At 42.6% G+C, this 18,124-nt stretch overlaps 1 protein-coding gene across 1 annotated transcript in view; it reads left to right on the forward strand.

The window, feature by feature from the left end:
* The window catches only part of LOC138977211 (structural maintenance of chromosomes protein 5-like), a 47,479-nt gene extending 29,874 nt beyond the window's left edge, over positions 1 to 17,605 (forward strand). The window contains exons 14-25 of the mRNA XM_070350117.1: positions 300 to 358; positions 849 to 915; positions 1,696 to 1,797; positions 2,822 to 2,889; positions 5,176 to 5,299; positions 10,102 to 10,224; positions 11,268 to 11,393; positions 11,916 to 12,011; positions 12,592 to 12,819; positions 14,145 to 14,324; positions 14,812 to 14,907; positions 15,761 to 17,605. Of these exons, the coding sequence (XP_070206218.1) occupies positions 300 to 358; positions 849 to 915; positions 1,696 to 1,797; positions 2,822 to 2,889; positions 5,176 to 5,299; positions 10,102 to 10,224; positions 11,268 to 11,393; positions 11,916 to 12,011; positions 12,592 to 12,819; positions 14,145 to 14,324; positions 14,812 to 14,907; positions 15,761 to 15,892 (1,401 nt within the window). The 3' untranslated portion in view covers positions 15,893 to 17,605. The remainder of the gene's footprint in view (positions 1 to 299; positions 359 to 848; positions 916 to 1,695; positions 1,798 to 2,821; positions 2,890 to 5,175; positions 5,300 to 10,101; positions 10,225 to 11,267; positions 11,394 to 11,915; positions 12,012 to 12,591; positions 12,820 to 14,144; positions 14,325 to 14,811; positions 14,908 to 15,760) is intronic.
* Positions 17,606 to 18,124: the final 519 nt, after the last annotated feature.

Consider the following 18,124-nt stretch of genomic DNA (forward strand, 5'->3'; position numbering starts at 1 on the left):
TCAAATGATACTGAGGGAAGGGGTTGGGGTCAGTATCACTGACTGTTTCTTTCTTTCTTTATTTGGTGTTTAACGTCGTTTTCAAACACGAAGGTTATATCGCGACGGATCGCTGACTGTGTACTACAAGAAATTAGGAGGGAATGCTGTGAAAGGATGAAAAGTAAAGAAAACGGGGAAGTGTTTTCTTTGAGAAGTTTGGGATAATTTTACTTACAAAAGCTGAGGCTTAACAGTCTAACACTGGCATGATCTTTTGATGTATGAATAATTCAGATTTGTGTTTATTTTGTTTTCAGTATAGTATAAAGAAAAGCAGATATGATGGTGCAACTTCCTCAAGAAACACACCTCTGAGGTAAGATAATAAAAACAGTATACCCGTTTATTTGCTTGTTTGTGGATGAACTCTAGTCAATAGAAATGAGAATATGTTATTTCTACAGATCTGTCTGAAGAACGATCCATGCATCAGCAAGGCTGATTTTTATTTGCCATGTGGATTTCAGAGCTGCCAACTGCTACGCTTTCAGCATAGCATGTTTTAAGACAAATTGCTACGCTGTTACGCCAAGCTTAGAAGTGCTACGCTCAAACAAATAATCACAAGCATGCAACAGTTTGCTCTGTCTTGTGAGTCCTGGTACTCATTTCTCATTCTCACTCCTCGTTCGGGTCAGAATTTGTGCCATAAAACATTGTCCACGCTGAAAAGTGGCACACTTAAGGTTTCACAAGGGTTGGCAGGTCAGGTGATCTAATGAGAGGGAGAATAGATGTTATGGCAGTCGATGGCTTGATCATGCACACAGTCTGAAGCAAACTTGTTGTGTTATTTGTCTTGTCAGGGATGTTCAGTTCTTCGGCACCTCCATAGACAGACAGAGGGAGCAGGGTCTTCTTCAAGACATTCAGGTAAAACTCCATCACTGTTAAAATGTTTTAATAATAAATAATAATGATACGAGAATTTATAACGCGCACATATCTCACCACAAGGCGACTATAGGCGCACTCATACACAATCTTTCACATTAACAACTCAAGCATACTATACACTAACGCATAAATTGCACGAAGATGACAAGGCAACAACACAAACAGAGACACGGCACTCAAAAAGTAAGCATGAAAAAGAAAAGAAAATGTCAAACAATAATTATGTGCATGGCTATTTACAACTGATCTGATTTACTGGCTTGCGGGTGAGATGGGGGGGGGGGGGGGGGGGGATGTAGCGGGGCACTGTAGTCTGAGGATTATTTAGGGAAACAACATATTTAAAAAGTCCGTTGGTGCTGTGAAAGGTGTGAGATAATTTATTCAGACCAGGTGATAGAGAATTATTGTTTTTCTTTTACCATGTTTCTTTTCCTAATTTCCTTGGTCCTTCATACCTTTTTGTGTGTGTGTGTGTGTGTGTAAACTATTCTGATATTTCTTAGCTTTAGCTTCTTAGCTTTAGCTAACAGTACCAGTTGTGAACAACGAATAATATAGATTTCTCTCAGAATGTTAACATAACTGCAGATTTTAAGATCATTTTGTTACTCTCCCAGTTTCTTAGGTCTGGTATGCTTTTCGTACCACATTATTTTGTGTTTTTTTCTGCAATTTCATACTTTTTAGTTTAGTTTATAGCTTAATTTTATAAGATGAAAAAAAGTGATGCATACTGTTAAATTTTTCTCGCAGACTTTGCAAAGATCTCTGGAAGACAAGGAAAACGGTTACAGAGACTTGCAGCGGCAACAACAGGAGAAGGAAAGGGAACTGAACGTTCTGAGGGAGCGCAAGGTAGATAACTTGTGCAGACCCATGTTTTGATGCAAGGATGTTTTGTTCTCCCATGTCTGTTTATTGTGAATGTTGTGATATTGTTATGGCCCCAGAATAGATAGCATGTGGATGTCAATGTGTTTGACGCGGAGATGTTTTGTTCTGTTGTCTGTGTATATTGTGAATGTTGTGATATTGTTATGGCCCCAGAATTGATAGTATGTGGATGTCAATGTGTTTGACGCGGAGATGTTTTGTTCTGTTGTCTGTGTATATTGTGAATGTTGTGATATTGTTATGGCCCCAGAATAGATAGCATGTGGATGTCAATGTGTTTGACGCGGAGATGTTTTGTTCTGTTGTCTGTGTATATTGTGAATGTTGTGATATTGTTATGGCCCCAGAATAGATAGCATGTGGATGTCAATGTGTTTGACGCGGAGATGTTTTGTTCTGTTGTCTGTGTATATTGTGAATGTTGTGATATTGTTATGGCCCCAGAATTGATAGCATGTGGATGTCAATATGTTTGACGCGGAAATGTTTTGGTTTCCAATGTCTGCCTATGTTGCAGGGTTAAACACCTTTTCGCTTTTTCGCCGGAAATCCGGTTTTTGAAAACTTAAAACCGGAAAATCCAGTTTCTAAAAAAAAAATAAAAAATTGGGAGCTGCACGGTTGATCCAACTTTTGCTGTTAATCATATCCACAGGAAGAGCTCTCGTGTAAACGGAGGCGATAAGATTAGCGTCACTTGCCGCCATATATTGCATTTTTACATACACGTGTGAACTTCGAAAATTTACCGTGTCTATGCGATCGGAAAGGACATATATACTAGCATGCGTTGGCCCTGCATGGCCCCTGGCCTTGCAGGTTTTTCACCTTTTTTGGTGTTAGCCCTGATGTTTTGAATGTTATGATATTCAGGGTCTAGCACTGTATCATGTATGCAAACCTGCATATTTATATAACAGAGCTTGCATATGTTTTGTGAAGAGATGGGCTCTTGAGATCTAATATCTTTAAATTGACATTTCAGAAAGAACTGTCTCGCCAGAAAGATCAGAAGAAGCGCCTTGAGCAGCAGATTCAAACAAAGCAGGAAAGGTAACTGTGAGAGAGAGTGTTTGTGTGTGTGTGTGTGTGTGTTCACTTTTCCTTTTTCTGTTTTTGAGTCACTTGAGAAAAAGTGACTCTATGTAATCGGTCAGTGTTAGTCTGTCCGGCCGGCCGGCCATCCAGCCGGCCGTCCGGCCGGCCGTCCGGCCGGCCGGCCGTAGACACCACCTTAACGTTGGACTTTTCTCGGAAACTATCAAAGCGATCGGGCTCATATTTTGTTTAGTCGTGACCTCCAATGACCTCTACACTTTAACGATGGTTTCGTTGACCTTTGACCTTTTTCAAGGTCACAGGTCAGCGTCAAAGGAAAAATTAGACATTTTATATCTTTTCTCGGAAACTATCAAAGCGATCGGGCTCATATTTTGTTTAGTCGTGACCTCCAATGACCTCTACACTTTAACGATGGTTTCGTTGACCTTTGACCTTTTTCAAGGTCACAGGTCAGCGTCAAAGGAAAAATTAGACATTTTATATCTTTGACAAAGTTCATCGGATGTGATTGAAACTTTGTAGGATTATTCTTTACATCAAAGTATTTACATCTGTAGCCTTTTACGAACGTTATCAGAAAAACAAGGGAGATAACTAGCCTTTTCTGTTCGGCAACACACAACTTAACGTTGGGCTTTTCTCGGAAACTATAAAAGTGACCGGGCTCAAATTTTATGTGAACGTGACTCATTGTGTTGTGAATAGCAATTTCTTCCTGTCCATCTGATGCCTCATATAATATTCAGAACTGCGAAAGTGACTCGATCGAGCGTTTGCTCTTCTTGTTAATTTAAACTAGCATTTGGTTTAATAGGTATATTGCTGATGTTGGACTAAATGAAAAATTGAAATCTACCAAGCACTGAATGCTTTAATTACAAAGAAGCAAATTGTTTTTATAGTCACAAATTTATGATGACGTCATCCACCCAAATGTACCTTATTTTGATAATCAAACATGGTTCTTGATCTTTGGGTTAATGTGACAGACATCAGGTCTTCTTCTTCTTCAGCGTTACTAGATCAGGCCTCAGATTTGCATCAGGTCTGAAAACTGGTGCTTTTGCTCATGAGAACTTCCTTTATTAGGTTTCTCAACTTGTGTGCAAAGACAATTTCTCCATACCTGAAAAGAGATGTTCAGAAGTCGATTTTGCTGCAAATGTCTGCTATGAGGTGTGGTACACCACTCCACTGCTGTCAGTGTCATACTGTGAACATAGAAAACTCCTGTACACTTGTGGACATAGCAAACTCCTGTACACTTGTGGACATAGCAAACTCCTGTACACTTGTGGACATAGCCAACTCCAGTACACTTGTGGACATAGCAAACTCCTGTACACTTGTGGACATAGCAAACTCCTGTACACTTGTGGACATAGCAAACTCCTGTACACTTGTGGACATAGCAAACTCCTGTACACTTGTGGACATAGCAAACTCCTGTACACTTGTAGACCTAGCAAACTCCTGTACACTTGAAGTCTATTATCACTTTAACAGTGATAGCGGTATGACCGTCTGTTGATATCAATTCCAATACTTTGAGAATTTGTACTCAATTGCAGGTTAAATACCTCAAATTTCCAGTATACGTATTCTGTGTCTCGGTGATATAACGGCTAGTCTGCAGTTGTTTCCCTTTGACCACAAGTGCAGTACCTATGCGCTATCGCGGTTCCATGGCTACAGTAGTCATGCGCACGGGAAAAAAAGTCATGAAAAGAGGAGCTTCCATTTGGTTTCTGAATAAATGACAGTTGCACCTTACCCTTTGTCTCTGTTGGTTTGTCTGCAATACATACCTTGTTTTTATATTACACAGCATCTTGTTTTCATATTACACAGCGTTTTGTTTTATATTACACAGTATCTTGTTTTCATATTACACAGCGTTTTGTTTTATATTACACAGCATCTTGTTTTCATATTACACAGCGTTTTGTTTTATATTACACAGTATCTTGTTTTCATATTACACAGCGTTTTGTTTTATATTACACAGTATCTTGTTTTCATATTACACAGCGTTTTGTTTTATATTACACAGCATCTTGTTTTCATATTACACAGCGTTTTGTTTTATATTACACAGTATCTTGTTTTCATATTACACAGCGTTTTGTTTTATATTACACAGTATCTTGTTTTCATATTACACAGCGTTTTGTTTTATATTACACAGTATCTTGTTTTCATGTTACACAGCGATTTGTTTTATCTTACACAGTATCTTGTTCATATTACACAGCATCTTGTTTTTATATGACACAGTATCAGGAGAGTGGAGGGTGAAGCAATAGACATGGAGGCGGAGGAGAGAGTGATGACGACAAAGATCAGCGAGATCATCGCCAAGAAGTGTGAGAACCTGGCCACCATGCATAAGCACACTCAGGTTGGTCAGACTGTTTGTTGCAGGTGTTGTCGTGGTAATCATTGCTGAAATAAGATTTGTAGCTCTAGACTTTGCCTGCCAAGTTAGCGTATACAATCATACAAATATGAATGTTTTGTACAAGGTTTACTTTTGGATTGGAATGACATCACTGCAGCTTGGAGGATGATGATTTTGCACTGGGCGCATCTTTTGGGGCCATCCTGTATACCAACTTTTCGGAGATTTTCATGCCACATGTACCAGTAATGCCTGTCTTACACTGTGCCGAATATCCTTGCGAATATGAACATGTTGTATTCGGCAACAAAAAAAAGACGAATGGACGGGACAAAATACTGAAAATTCGAAGCCTTACAAGATACAAGATACAAGATACAAGAAATTTTATTGTCCTCATCAATACAAGGAAATTTGGCATGTGTGTGGCAAGACATAATACACTGATACATAGACATTTACAAAGCAACAACTGAAGTTCAATATCAACACACCCTTACGCACACATACCCACTACTTCAGACACACAGGCTACATGTGCCCCTCGGACGTACGCAACCCACAATTCACCCAGCCATACAACTCCACATGCACTTATTCATGCAGCACTCTAGCGCCCGGCCATGCACAACTCACACACTGGAACCCTCGTACGGCTACATATGACACCCGCACAAACATTACAGCCTCAAACATCGTACTAAATCTACAACTAACAAGCATACATCCACTATCAAACACCGAATACATCATCACACATTACATCATAACATATTGCATTATAACACACGCACAAACATTACAACATCAAACATCGTACTATAATCTACAACTAACAAACAATCATACACTATCAAACACCAAATATATCATCGTACATTAAATTACATCATACCCCCCCACCCCACCATACATTCACAATCGACACAGAATACATCATCATACATATACATTACATCATAACCCCCATACATGCGCAATCAACACATAGTACATCATCATACATTACATTACAACATAACCCCCCCCCCATCATACAAAGTAAACAGACGTCAACATTCCACTCTTACCCCCCCCCCCCCCCCCCGCCAATCACACGTCCTCTACTCTACCATCGCTCACACCTACTAAACATCACCCATAGTCCTCCAAGTCACAGTTCACAGCACTCATTGTCCTTCCGCAGTCACAGTTCACATCACCCATAGTCCTCACATCACAGTTCACATCACCCATAGTCCTCACAGTCACATTTTACAGCACTCAAGTCTATCTAGCATACTGTCACATTCACAGGGACTGGTTGTAGAGTCGTACAGCCATCGGGAGGAACGAGTCCCTCATCCGGTTCGTCCTGGCCCGCCAGCACCTCAAACGGCGTGATGACTCACGCGTGGGCTCGCACGATGCGAGCGCCTGGTGCAGAGGGTGGCGGTCGTCAGAGCGGATCATGCTCAGCTTCTTCAGCGCCACACTCGGGAATCGAGTGCTGAGAGGCTGAAGCTCAGAGCCAATGATGGAGCCTGCTCTCTTCACAATCTTCTCCAACCTTTCCATGTCGCCTTTCTTTGCACTGCTGTGGTAGCAGAGCTGGTTGAAGGAGACGACACTCTGAATAGTCGCCTGGTAGAAGAGGTGGAGGATCTGTGGGTCGACGTGGAACTGCCGCAGCTTCCTCAGGAAGAAGAGCCTCTGGTTTGCCCGCTTGCACACGGCGTCCACGTTTGGCGACCAGTCGAGCTGGTTGTCGATGATGGTGCCCAGATACTTGTAGGTATCCACCATCTCGACTGGTTCGCCCTTGATGATGATGGGGTCGACGGCGGACTTGGTTCGTCGGAAGTCCATGATGAGTTCCTTCGTCTTGCTCACGTTGAGCTCCAGGAAGTTGTCGTCGCACCACTGCACCAGCTCCTCCACTGCGTGTCTGTACGCCGATTCGTCGTTCTTCAGGATGAGACCTGACAGGGATGTGTCGTCTGCAAACTTCAGCAGCAGGTTGACAAGATCCCTGAGGCGACAGTCGGCGGTGTACAGCGTGAAGAGCGTGGGAGACAGCACGCAGCCTTGGGGGGCGCCTGTATTGGTGGCGACAGCCTCGGACAAGACTTGTCCAATACGGACCCGCTGGGTTCGCTTCGTAAGGAAGCTGAAGACCCAACTGATCAGCACTGGATTGACGTCGAACTCCAGCAGCTTCCTCATCATGAGATGAGGCTGGATGGTGTTGAAGGCGCTGCTGAAGTCGATGAACAGGACCCTGGCGTAAGAGGAGGGCTTCTCCAGGTGGGCGGAGACGTTGTGGACGAGGGTCAGGATCGCATCTTCAGTACTCCGGTTGCGGGTGTATGCAAACTGAAGAGGATCCTGATGGTCCTCTGTCTCCAACCTCAGCCTCCGAAGGACCAACTTCTCAGCGCACTTGAAGGGGATGGAGGTGAGCGCTACGGGCCTGTAGTCGTTCAATGTCAAGGGATTGGGCTTCTTGGGTACAGGAACAATGATGGAGCTCTTCCAGATTGCAGGGATGGAATGTTCGTCGAGGGACCTCTGGAAGAGCTCGCGGTAGACAGGGGCAAGGGAGTCTCCGCATTCCCGTAGAAGCCTGCCAGTGATGTTGTCTGGGCCTGCGGCACTGCGTGCCTTGACCTTCTTGAAGGTCGACCGGACTTCGTCGGTGGTGATGATGATGGGCGTGGACGGGCGGCTGAGCACCTCCTCCATGACTTTCCGTTGTTCTTCGCTGAAGTCACGCTGATCGAACCGGGCATAGAAAGTGTTCAGCTCTCCTGCCAGCTTCGCCTCATCCGTCGTCTTGAGTGGGACTTTCTTCGGCTTGTAGCCGGTGATGGTCTGGACGTCCTGCCAGTACTGCCTGGAGTTGCCCTCTCTGAAGTTATTCTCCAGCTTGGTTACCGATCATTGCAAATGCATACAAATCCATATACCAATGCCTTGCGGGCGTATTACGAACGTTGCGAGTGGCCCTGCGAATGTTGCGAGTGCTTGCACACATTTGACCAAGAAAGCGATTATGCAATTCGCATTGTTCGTAATACTGCTCTTACACTGTGCCGAATTTCCCTTGCCAATAGAATTCGCCAATAATTCGTAATGATCGGGACATGGTCGCAAGACATTCGTAAATGTTCCTAACCATTCGCCCCCATTCGTCTCTTGTTGCGAATATTAGCAACATGCTTCTAATATTCGCAAGGAAGGCCTATTTGTAAGCCATTCCTAATCATCGTAAAGGTATTTGTAGCGCTCGCAAGGCATTCGCAATGATCGGTACACATTCGCAAGCACTCGTAATCATTCGTAAGACATTCGCAAGAAATGTGTATATGAAAAGGTTATATTAGGCCAAAAAAAGAGACGAATGGACAGGAACAATATTGGCCATTCGAAGCCTTACGAATCCTTGCGAATGTCTTACGAATGGTTGCGAGTGCTTGCGAATGTCTACCGATCTTTGCGAATGCATACGAATCCATATTCGCAAGGATATTCGGCACAGTGTAAGACAGGCATAACGAATATTTGCGAATGCCTTGCGAGCATTATGAATACATTGCGATGTTTACGCAGGCATAACGAATGGTTGCGAATGCTTTGCGAGCGTGACGAATACATTGCGATGATTACAAATGTCTTGCGAATACTTACGAGTACGTTGGGCAAAAAGTTAAAAATATGACTTCCTTGTGAATATTAGAAACATGTTGCTATGTTCGAAACAAGAGACGAATGGTAGCGTATGGTTAAGAACATTTACGAATGTCTTGCGACAATGTCCCGATCATTGCGAATTATTGGAAAATGCTATTCGCAAGGGCAATTCGGCACAGTGTAAGAGTAGCTTAACATTGCAGACAGTTCCTGTTCAAATGATAATGGTGATGGTAGGGATAACAACAACAACAACAACAACAATACACATAAAAGAAAATAGTTGCTCCCTTCCGAGCACCATCTCCCCGCCTCCCACTTAACCTCTTCACTGCCACAGTATAACAGCATTTTGGTTTTGCTGTGCGCCAGGGCAAAATTTCACTTTCTTCGGTAGGTTCACTAATCTGTTCACTGCTCGATCATTTATTGAGATATCTCTTAGATCTTTGGCATGTGTTTTGCTTATACCCTTGGCTATTATAGGATGACATGACCATTGGACTTTGTTTGTGATTGTTATAGTAAAAATTGATATAATGACCATTTTTGTCAAAAAATGACAGTTTCCGGACTTACACATACACACATTGCAGCACGTAAAACCACACAAAACACTGCTAAAACTGGTGTCAAACATCAGGTACTCACATTACAGCCCATAAAAGTATTCTTCTGTGTGGTAATCCATAAATCACTTCTTGTAGAGCTTCCAGAACACTGTATCGCTTGAAAACAGGTCTACGAGTTGAGGTCCGACTTTCGGGCGCCATTGTGAAGGGCGGCTGAATGCTATAGTTGGTTCTACATTTGTAACACAGTTTTCAACACGTGGTAGTAACTTATCCGAACGGTCTATGGGAAAGAACTGTGTTTAGAACCCCTACAAGTACTTGGACAGTGGTTACCTCCCATTTAGTTTTCAGAAATGTCCTGAAATGTTGTTGACACAAATCCCACGTATGAGATACGGTTATGGGCGTATGACAAACCGAAAATGACCACGTATTACATACGGGGTGGGCAGTGAAGGGGTTAAAGCCACCTTCAGGTGTAAAAAAAGGCTCCCTGTGCTTTTGGGATGCATGTTTATGGATTTGCCTTGATGTGTGTGTTTAAAATCTGTTCAGAAATGCTTTGAGCTGAGCAAGGAGAAGGTGTGTAAGAGCCTACAGCAGGCGGAGGCAGTCAGGAAATTCTCCGCGCTGGAGGCACAGCTCCGCGACAGAACCGAGGGCCTGAATGCACTCAGGGTATGTATTCTGTCTTGTGTTTTGCTTCATATGTTTTTGTTCGCTGCTTGATACAGGGGATAGAGTTTTTCTTCTGGAAAAAATAGGAAAGAGTGTGTAGCCTTTTAACAATGCTGGACACTTCAAATCCCGTATTGGGTGTCAAAACTGCTATCCACAGAGTCAGTATGGATCCATTGTTCCTTTCATCGCTTGATGCTGCACAAAGTCTTATTAACCATGCATTCTCTATGTTTTGCAGGCCTGTGATGGCTCGAATGAAAGGATTTTCGCGAAAAACAGAGCTAAAAAGAGTGGGAAAAGTCAACATCAGCTGTGGTCACTGAAGTTGTCACCTGGTTGTCGTCTTCTGATTATCTTTGATTTATGAGTAGTGGTGTATGAAGGGGCATACATTCAGGTATTTGGGAAGAGAACTTCTCACTTGTTTGTTTCATATCCTTTGCAGATGCTTGCGCGAAGATTCACCCGTACTATTTGTCTGAAAACAAATTAAATTAATCTGAAGGGTTAGGTAGTGTGGCTGGTTAGCAGAGCGCGGAACCAAATGCAGGGATGGCCAAATCGGCCGCCCGATTGCCAGAGGCGAATAAAAACTTCCGCTGGGCGAGTACAAACTGTCTGGCAGCTCGCCCGGTTGGCTAGTGAAATTTCTGGTTAAATGCAAAACAACTTTCGGTGGCACTATCGATTTTGAAAGCAATATAAACACTGGGAAACCCGGTTCATTGCTGACCACAGCCCGGTTGTCTGTCAAATCACTGCTATTTTCTGTGTTTCTGACAGTCACAATTTAAGTATGTGGTATGCACCGGGCTATTGAAATTTGTGGCGGGCTAGTGAATTTCTTGAAGTTGGCGAGTAAAATTTGTGAGATTTGGCCATCCCTGAAAGTGCATCATCTTTCTGTGTTGATTTAAACCTATCTTTGCTGATTTGATATGGAGAATTGTTACTGAATGAGTTTCAGTTGATGCTTTACCATTTGTTCCATAAATCCACTCATTTATTCATTTGTGTGTATTTTATTCATGTGATGACAGATAGAGGTAGAGCACCTGAAGCAAGCTGTGAAAGAGGCCAAACAGAACGCCAGGCTAAAGCTGGAGGAAGCAAAGACAGTAACCAATACTGGATCTAGCGCAGAACTGTCACCCGAGCTCAAACAGGTAAATTCATTTCTTGGAAGTCGGTAGGTGATTGGTTAAATGAATGGATTTATATTGTGGATGCCGTCTTGTTTGTGTAGACATGTATATTAGCAAGAGTACAGGTACACACACACAAACACAGAGACACACACACATAGACACGCACACACACAAACACACACACACTCACACACACTAACACAAACATGCACATACAAACACCCAGACATACAGACAAATACACACACACACACACACACACACACACACACACACACACACACTCTCTCTCTCTCTCTCTCTATCCCCCTCCCTCTCTTTCTCCCTCTCCCTCTCTCTCTCTCTCTCTCTTTCTCCCTCTCCCTCTCTCTCTCTCTCTCTCTCTCATTCCTGCATGCACACATCCTCTCTTACATATATATACACACGCCTTTGAATGCACATTTTGAAACCCTGCCTCATTGTTATTTTACTTCAGAGTAGATATGATAGGTATGGCACAGCTCGTTGTGATGTAACCCTGTCATGGATGTTTTTCAGGCGTTTGAAGCTTGCCCACAAACCATTGACGAACTGGACGATGAGATCCACAGACACCAAGCCAGGGCAGACTCCATCTTCCAGATTGATGAAACGGTAGGTTGTTCTGAATCTAATAGTACGTTGTTGAAATCTAGAAAGGCTATGTTCACAACTTTTTGTCAGTTATTCATTTGGTAGGCACAGTTATTCATTTAACTGTGCACAGTTCCATTTGCAGTGTCTCCCTAGTTTAAGTAGTCAACACTTCTTTCTGTCTCTTCTGAAATTATTTTTTGGATGTAGCTTTGTGCTATTATTACTGTTCGTTGGTACCTGCTTAATATTGTTGGTTTAACTGAAAATAGTGTATGTTTTAAAAAAAAACACAAAAGATAATGCTCCCTTTGTTTTATGTGTTGAAGGGATAAATTCTGCACTGCTTTAAATTTGGGCTATTAAGGTTGTAAGCTTCTCCTGGTTGAATGTAAAACAATGACATTGATTTTCTTGATTTTCTAGTTGTCAGTGCATGCATTCGCCCTTTTAGCTTGATCTAAATCACCTCTATTGCATTGTGCTAGCCTTTTGCGAGTTGTAAAAGGATTATTTTGTACATGTATCACACTTCTTGAAAGAAGGTTCATTTTGTAGATGTACCTAACTTTTCAATCTACCTACTCTTCCATTTCTCCAGGTTATCAAACAGTACCACGACCGGGAGAGAGAAATTGCTAGGATACAGTCATCTCTGGAAAAACAGGAGCAGGAAGAACAGAGAGTGCGGGGAAATGTGACAGAAATGCGAAACCAGTGGCTGAATCCCTTGAAAGAACTGATTGAGCGAATCAACGAGAACTTTAGTTTTTTCTTCACCGCCATGGGCTGCAACGGGGAAGTGGATCTAAGCATTCCTGAAGATCAGGTTAGTTTGGATGAAAGTCGCTTTTTCATTTCAATGCTCGTTATTCTGTCGGGTGCCAGAAGTTTGGAAAAGGTTCTGCTTTACTCTCACTTGCTCTATTGCATGCGTTGAATGCATTTAGAGCGCTTACATCCCTTTGTTTCTCAGGTTTAAGTTTGTGTTTTTGTCTGTGTGACCATGTGAGTGAATGAGACGGAGGGTGTGCGTGCATAACTGCATGTCTGTGTGTTTTAGACTTTGTTTTCTGTTCTTTCGGTTTTGATGTGGTAGGTTTTTCTTTGTATTTTTTGTTTCTTTTACTGACCCTTCCTCACATTTCCTCTTTCTTTACCTATCACCTTATTGCATTTCTTCATCTAACTTTTCTCTTCTTGAACCCTTCAGCCATTGTTAGTCTGAGACTCTTGAGAGAGAGAGAAAGAGAGAGTTGAGTATTTATGTCTGCATGTTCTTCTTCTTCTGCGTTCGTGGGCTGAAACTCCCACGTACACTCGTGGGTTTTTTTGCACGAGTGGAATTTTACGTGTATGACCGTTTTTTACCCCGCCATTTAGGCAGCCATACGCCGTTTTCGGAGGAAGCATGCTGGGTATTTTCGTGTTTCTATAACCCACCGAACTCTGACATAGATTACAGGATCTTTTTCGTGCGCACTTGGTCTTGTGCTTGCATATACACACGGGGGTGTTCAGACACCGAGGAGAGTCTGCACACAAAGTTGACTCTGAGAAATAATCTCTCGCCGAACGTGGGGACGAACTCACGTTGACAGCGGCCAACTGGGTCTGCATGTTTCAACTGGTCGAGAGAGAGAGTGTGGAGTACATGTGTGTTTGAGTCTGCATGTTTGTATTCATCCACTGGTCAACATACACTAATTTAAACTAGCACCTGTGATTTTTACTTCTCTAGCTTACTTTAAAACCTGCCCTCTCACAGGGGTGAGTTTGAGAAATAAAACCCTGATTCACCAAAACAACAACAGTGAAACCATTAGAACAATGGTGGCTGCGCGTGAGAGCGATAAATAAAAAGACCCCAAAATAATGTACTCATGGTACATATATTGTTTAATTGTGTGCCTGGAGAAGACCCTGGGGTTGAAACGTCGCTGTGATTTGTTCCGTATTCTTCGTTCACACGTGAGTACATTATTTGTTGGTCTTTTTATTTAGTGAAACTAGAGGATGAAAGTTGCGTGTTATTTGCTCAGGTGCTAGGAGATTGGTTCTGGATAACTCTCGCTTACTCCATCACACATGTCTTATGCATTTAGAGCGCTTACTTCCCTTTGGTTATCATAATCATAATTTGTTAACTTGCAGGAGGCGTACAACAAGTATGGAGTGCGCATCAAGGTGAAGTTCCGTGATGCAGAGGCCCTCAAAGAGCTGACGCCGTTCCACCAGAGCGGGGGGGAGAGGAGCGTGTCCACCGTTCTCTACATGATGGCACTGCAAGAGCTGGCCAGGTGTCCCTTCAGGTGTGTCGACGAGATCAACCAGGTAAGTCATCACTCAGTTTTTGCTTGAGATATGTACATCTTTCTGCTGAGGTAGGTTCAGTCAGTGTGGAATGCTCTAAGAAAAAAAAGTGTTTTTTTGAAATATCAAGAAAATGCCCACAAAAGTATTTATTAGTACACTCTTTGTTTTCTCTTTTTCGTTTGTCTGGAAGCAAAATTGTAAAACTTGAATTGGCCAAATTGATAAAGTTCGGGATGGTTGTATAAATATTATTTGCTGATTGAAGTTCATTCGCTTGTGACTTCCTAGCAAGCGGCCGAACATTCCGTCAAGCTAAGTGTTGTTACTTATTGTTTGTCTGTGCACTTAAAAGACCGTTCGGTCGATATATTTGTGACCGTTACGTATTGTTTTGTCAATAACAAACGTTCCAACAACTTACCTTTCTTGGTTTTTTTATTCTGAATTTTGGAACGTTGGCAGTCTCTTTGTTTTTGGATTTATTTTATTATGATTTCATTTCCAGGGTATGGACCCAGTGAATGAGAGGAAAGTGTTTGAGCTGGTGGTGCAAACAGTCTGCAAGAAGAGTGCGTCTCAGTACTTCCTGCTTACTCCAAAGGTGAGTTTTGATAGCCGATTCACAATAATGTTGATTATTGCCCAATGCATACATCATTTTTTGAGAAAATGCATTAAAACCTTAGAGCAAAATTCTGGCCTGTTGACACACTAGTTAGGGACAAGCTCTACGTTCCTGTGGAGGGCAGCAGCTTTTGTCCGGAGGACCGGAGTGCCTGTTTGAGCAAACGAAGAAGAAGAAGCAATGAATATTGAACTTATTATGAAACAAGACCTTTAGGTGTGTTATGGTGTGAAGCATTTGTGAGTTTTGAACATAAACTTTAACTTGGAAGAAAATGAGAACAGAAACAATGAAATTCTACTGTACCATTTATGTCCGTGTGCTTTGCAAACAGCATTGCAAGCAGATTAAAAAAAAATTTAAAAAATAAAATACTGTTGTTGTTAGAAAGACATTAGCACTGAAGTTGCTTTTTCTGGTAGATTCTATCAATGCTATTAGTATTCAGTAAGTGTGTTTCCACAGTAAAACTCAAAACTCCCACTGCCCTGATATGGCCCTTCGTGGTCGGCTGGGCGTTAAGCAAACAAACAAACAAACAAACAAACGAATCAAAACTCCCAAGGCCAACCTCGAAGCTGTGGGTTCTTAACGAAGGGAAATATCCAGTTGTTTAGTCATTTGATGGAAGAGCAAGGGTATCCTCTCTTAGCGTGGACGCAACATTAGTTTCAACAAGAATGTTATGCAGTTGAATCATGATTCAGTAATAAAAAGAAAAAAAAGCTGGGGAATGATCTCAAGCTGACGCTAATGCTATGTGGTACACAGCATTGTCAAACGCACGCTGCACCGACCTTTTATTTTATTTGGGAATTATCTGTTGCAGCTGCTACCAGACCTAGAGTACGTGGACAACATGAAGGTTTTGTGTGTCAACAACGGACCTCACGTCATGAGTCACAAACAGTGGAATCTCAGGGCTTTCTTACAGAGAGGGGCACAAGTCAACAGCCAGTGAATCAACCAGTCGTGTGTTCCAGTGACTGTCTCGTATCGCTTGATAACGGACCAGAAGTATGCCTCAAGCTGCTCTCGCTGCTGCTGAGACTGAGCCAGTACAGGGAAGGGCACAAGGGAAGGGCCAGTGAATGGACGAGTCATTGGGTTAAGTTTCTCCCTCCTTGTTCAAGCATATGGCACTGGACCACAAGTTTTATCTCAAGTTGCTTTCACTGCTGCTGCGGAGACTGCCAGTACAGCGTGGAACACAAGTGAACAGCCAATGAGTGAAGCAGTCGTTGGGTTCAGTTTCTTCTTTCTTGTGTATTACGTGATCTACTGGACCACAAGTTCGTCTCATGGGCCTTTCGCTGCTGCTGCCGAGAATGAGCTGGTACTGAGAGGGGCACAAGTGAACATCCAGTGAATATACCAGTCATTGTGTTCAGTTTCTCTCGCCTTGTTGTATTACATGATCTACTGGACCAGAAGTTCGTCTCAAGATCCTCTCGCTGATACTGCTGCTGAGAATGAGCTGGTACAAGTTGGCAGCTAGTGAAGTGGCCGTGCATTCTGGTTGTTGTATCTTGTTGTGCCATGTGACACTGGGTAGGGAGTATGCCTCAAGAGGTTCTTATTGCTGTTGATGGATTGAGCTGGTTGGCAAGTTAACAGGCACCTCTCTGGGTGTGGGACATTTTTTAATTTTACGCCCTCACAGCAAAGCCATTAGGGGCATGTGGGATGGGAAAACTCGGCTTTGTATAAAGACTCTTGAGTGTGTATGACTGTTGACAATGACAGCACTTATAAGCGCTTTTTTGTGGACATCACATGTGGTTATACGCTGCTGTCGGAGAAATGAAGCTCTGTCGCCATGTCAGAGGTTACTCAGCGTCTCTTACCGTGTGTCATTTTGAACCGTTGACACACTTGAGAATGCTCTCACCTGAACATAAAACGAGGCAACATCTTTGTGGCTCTAGAAGATCCACACACACTCTGAAAATAATAATTAATATGGAAATGGACTTGTTTTTATGAAACGATGAGCTGAAATTGATGACCAGTATATGCATGTAGTTACTTAATCTGTTTTATGTCCCTCATGTGTACATGGATGCATCAGAGGCATGCCTCACTAAACTGCTAGTCTGCCAGGGTAATCAAACTGCACTAGAAAGGAGGAGGAAATGGCTACATATTTGTGCAGTTACAGTTACCATGCTGTGAATGTGAATTTTGTCTTACGTATGATGAGGTTGAACCTGGACCGTTTGTGTAAAAAATGAGGGCCAAAATCAACAAGTCGTTGTAAAAATGATGATCAGCTTTAATACCGCACACATGAGTGCATGTGGCCTTGCCGGAAGACAGAATTTGTTCAGTGTTCGGGCTGGCTGGTGTCGGAAAAATACAGGTCTGAAGCAAGAAAGAGTAATGATAATATACGGTTTCCGGAAATAACTCTCTGTTTGTACGTTAAAAGCAGGTCTGAACTCTTCCACAATGCTTGCAAATCCTAACAGAGTTATTTCCGAAAATGTCTATTGCAATTTGCATGGTACTGGTGAAATTTGAAAAAGCAACGAGTGTTATAATCTGGTACATCACAGCACTCCATGTAGTATTCTGTTTATCCTACATACTGTACTTACGTGTATTTACTCGAAACGTCCCACAGTCGAGGCGTACAAATTAAAGATGCTTCTTTTGGAACCTCGATCTCTTTCAAAGCTTGTGCAAACTTTGACGCAAAGCAAAGAGACGTCACTTTAATTTAGAGTGTAGCGTGATGTGTTCGAGGGAAACAGCAGGCGCAAAAGTGTTTCCATAATGATGTCTGTCTTGGTGACTTTGGCATCATAAGCAGTGAAAAAGCAGGTCCTTGCCAGAATAGTTTGAAAGTCGGAACAAAGATCTTTCCATTCATGTGTGTATTAATTGGTCCATTTGAAGTTTTACAGGGGCGATCGTTGAGTGAAAGTGACATGTTTTAGGGGTGCTAATCTCACAAAAACGCACTGGTAGGGGGCTTCAAAGGCGATTTATGCAACTTTTAAGGCATTTTCAGCTTCTCCAGTGATAGATGTGGGTAGAAAAGAGACTAAAGAATAACTTTGTAGCAACATCTCAAAATAGGTATTTGACACCACCTGGATGTATGTTAGGGCTAGCCCAGAACCGCAAGGTGGTTGCTCTTTTTCAATAAGTTGATGCATGTGCAGGGTAGGGGTGTCAACAAGTTTTT

Source organism: Littorina saxatilis, linkage group LG1 (genome assembly GCF_037325665.1).
Source record: "Littorina saxatilis isolate snail1 linkage group LG1, US_GU_Lsax_2.0, whole genome shotgun sequence".
Classification (NCBI taxonomy): Eukaryota; Metazoa; Mollusca; class Gastropoda; order Littorinimorpha; family Littorinidae; genus Littorina; species Littorina saxatilis.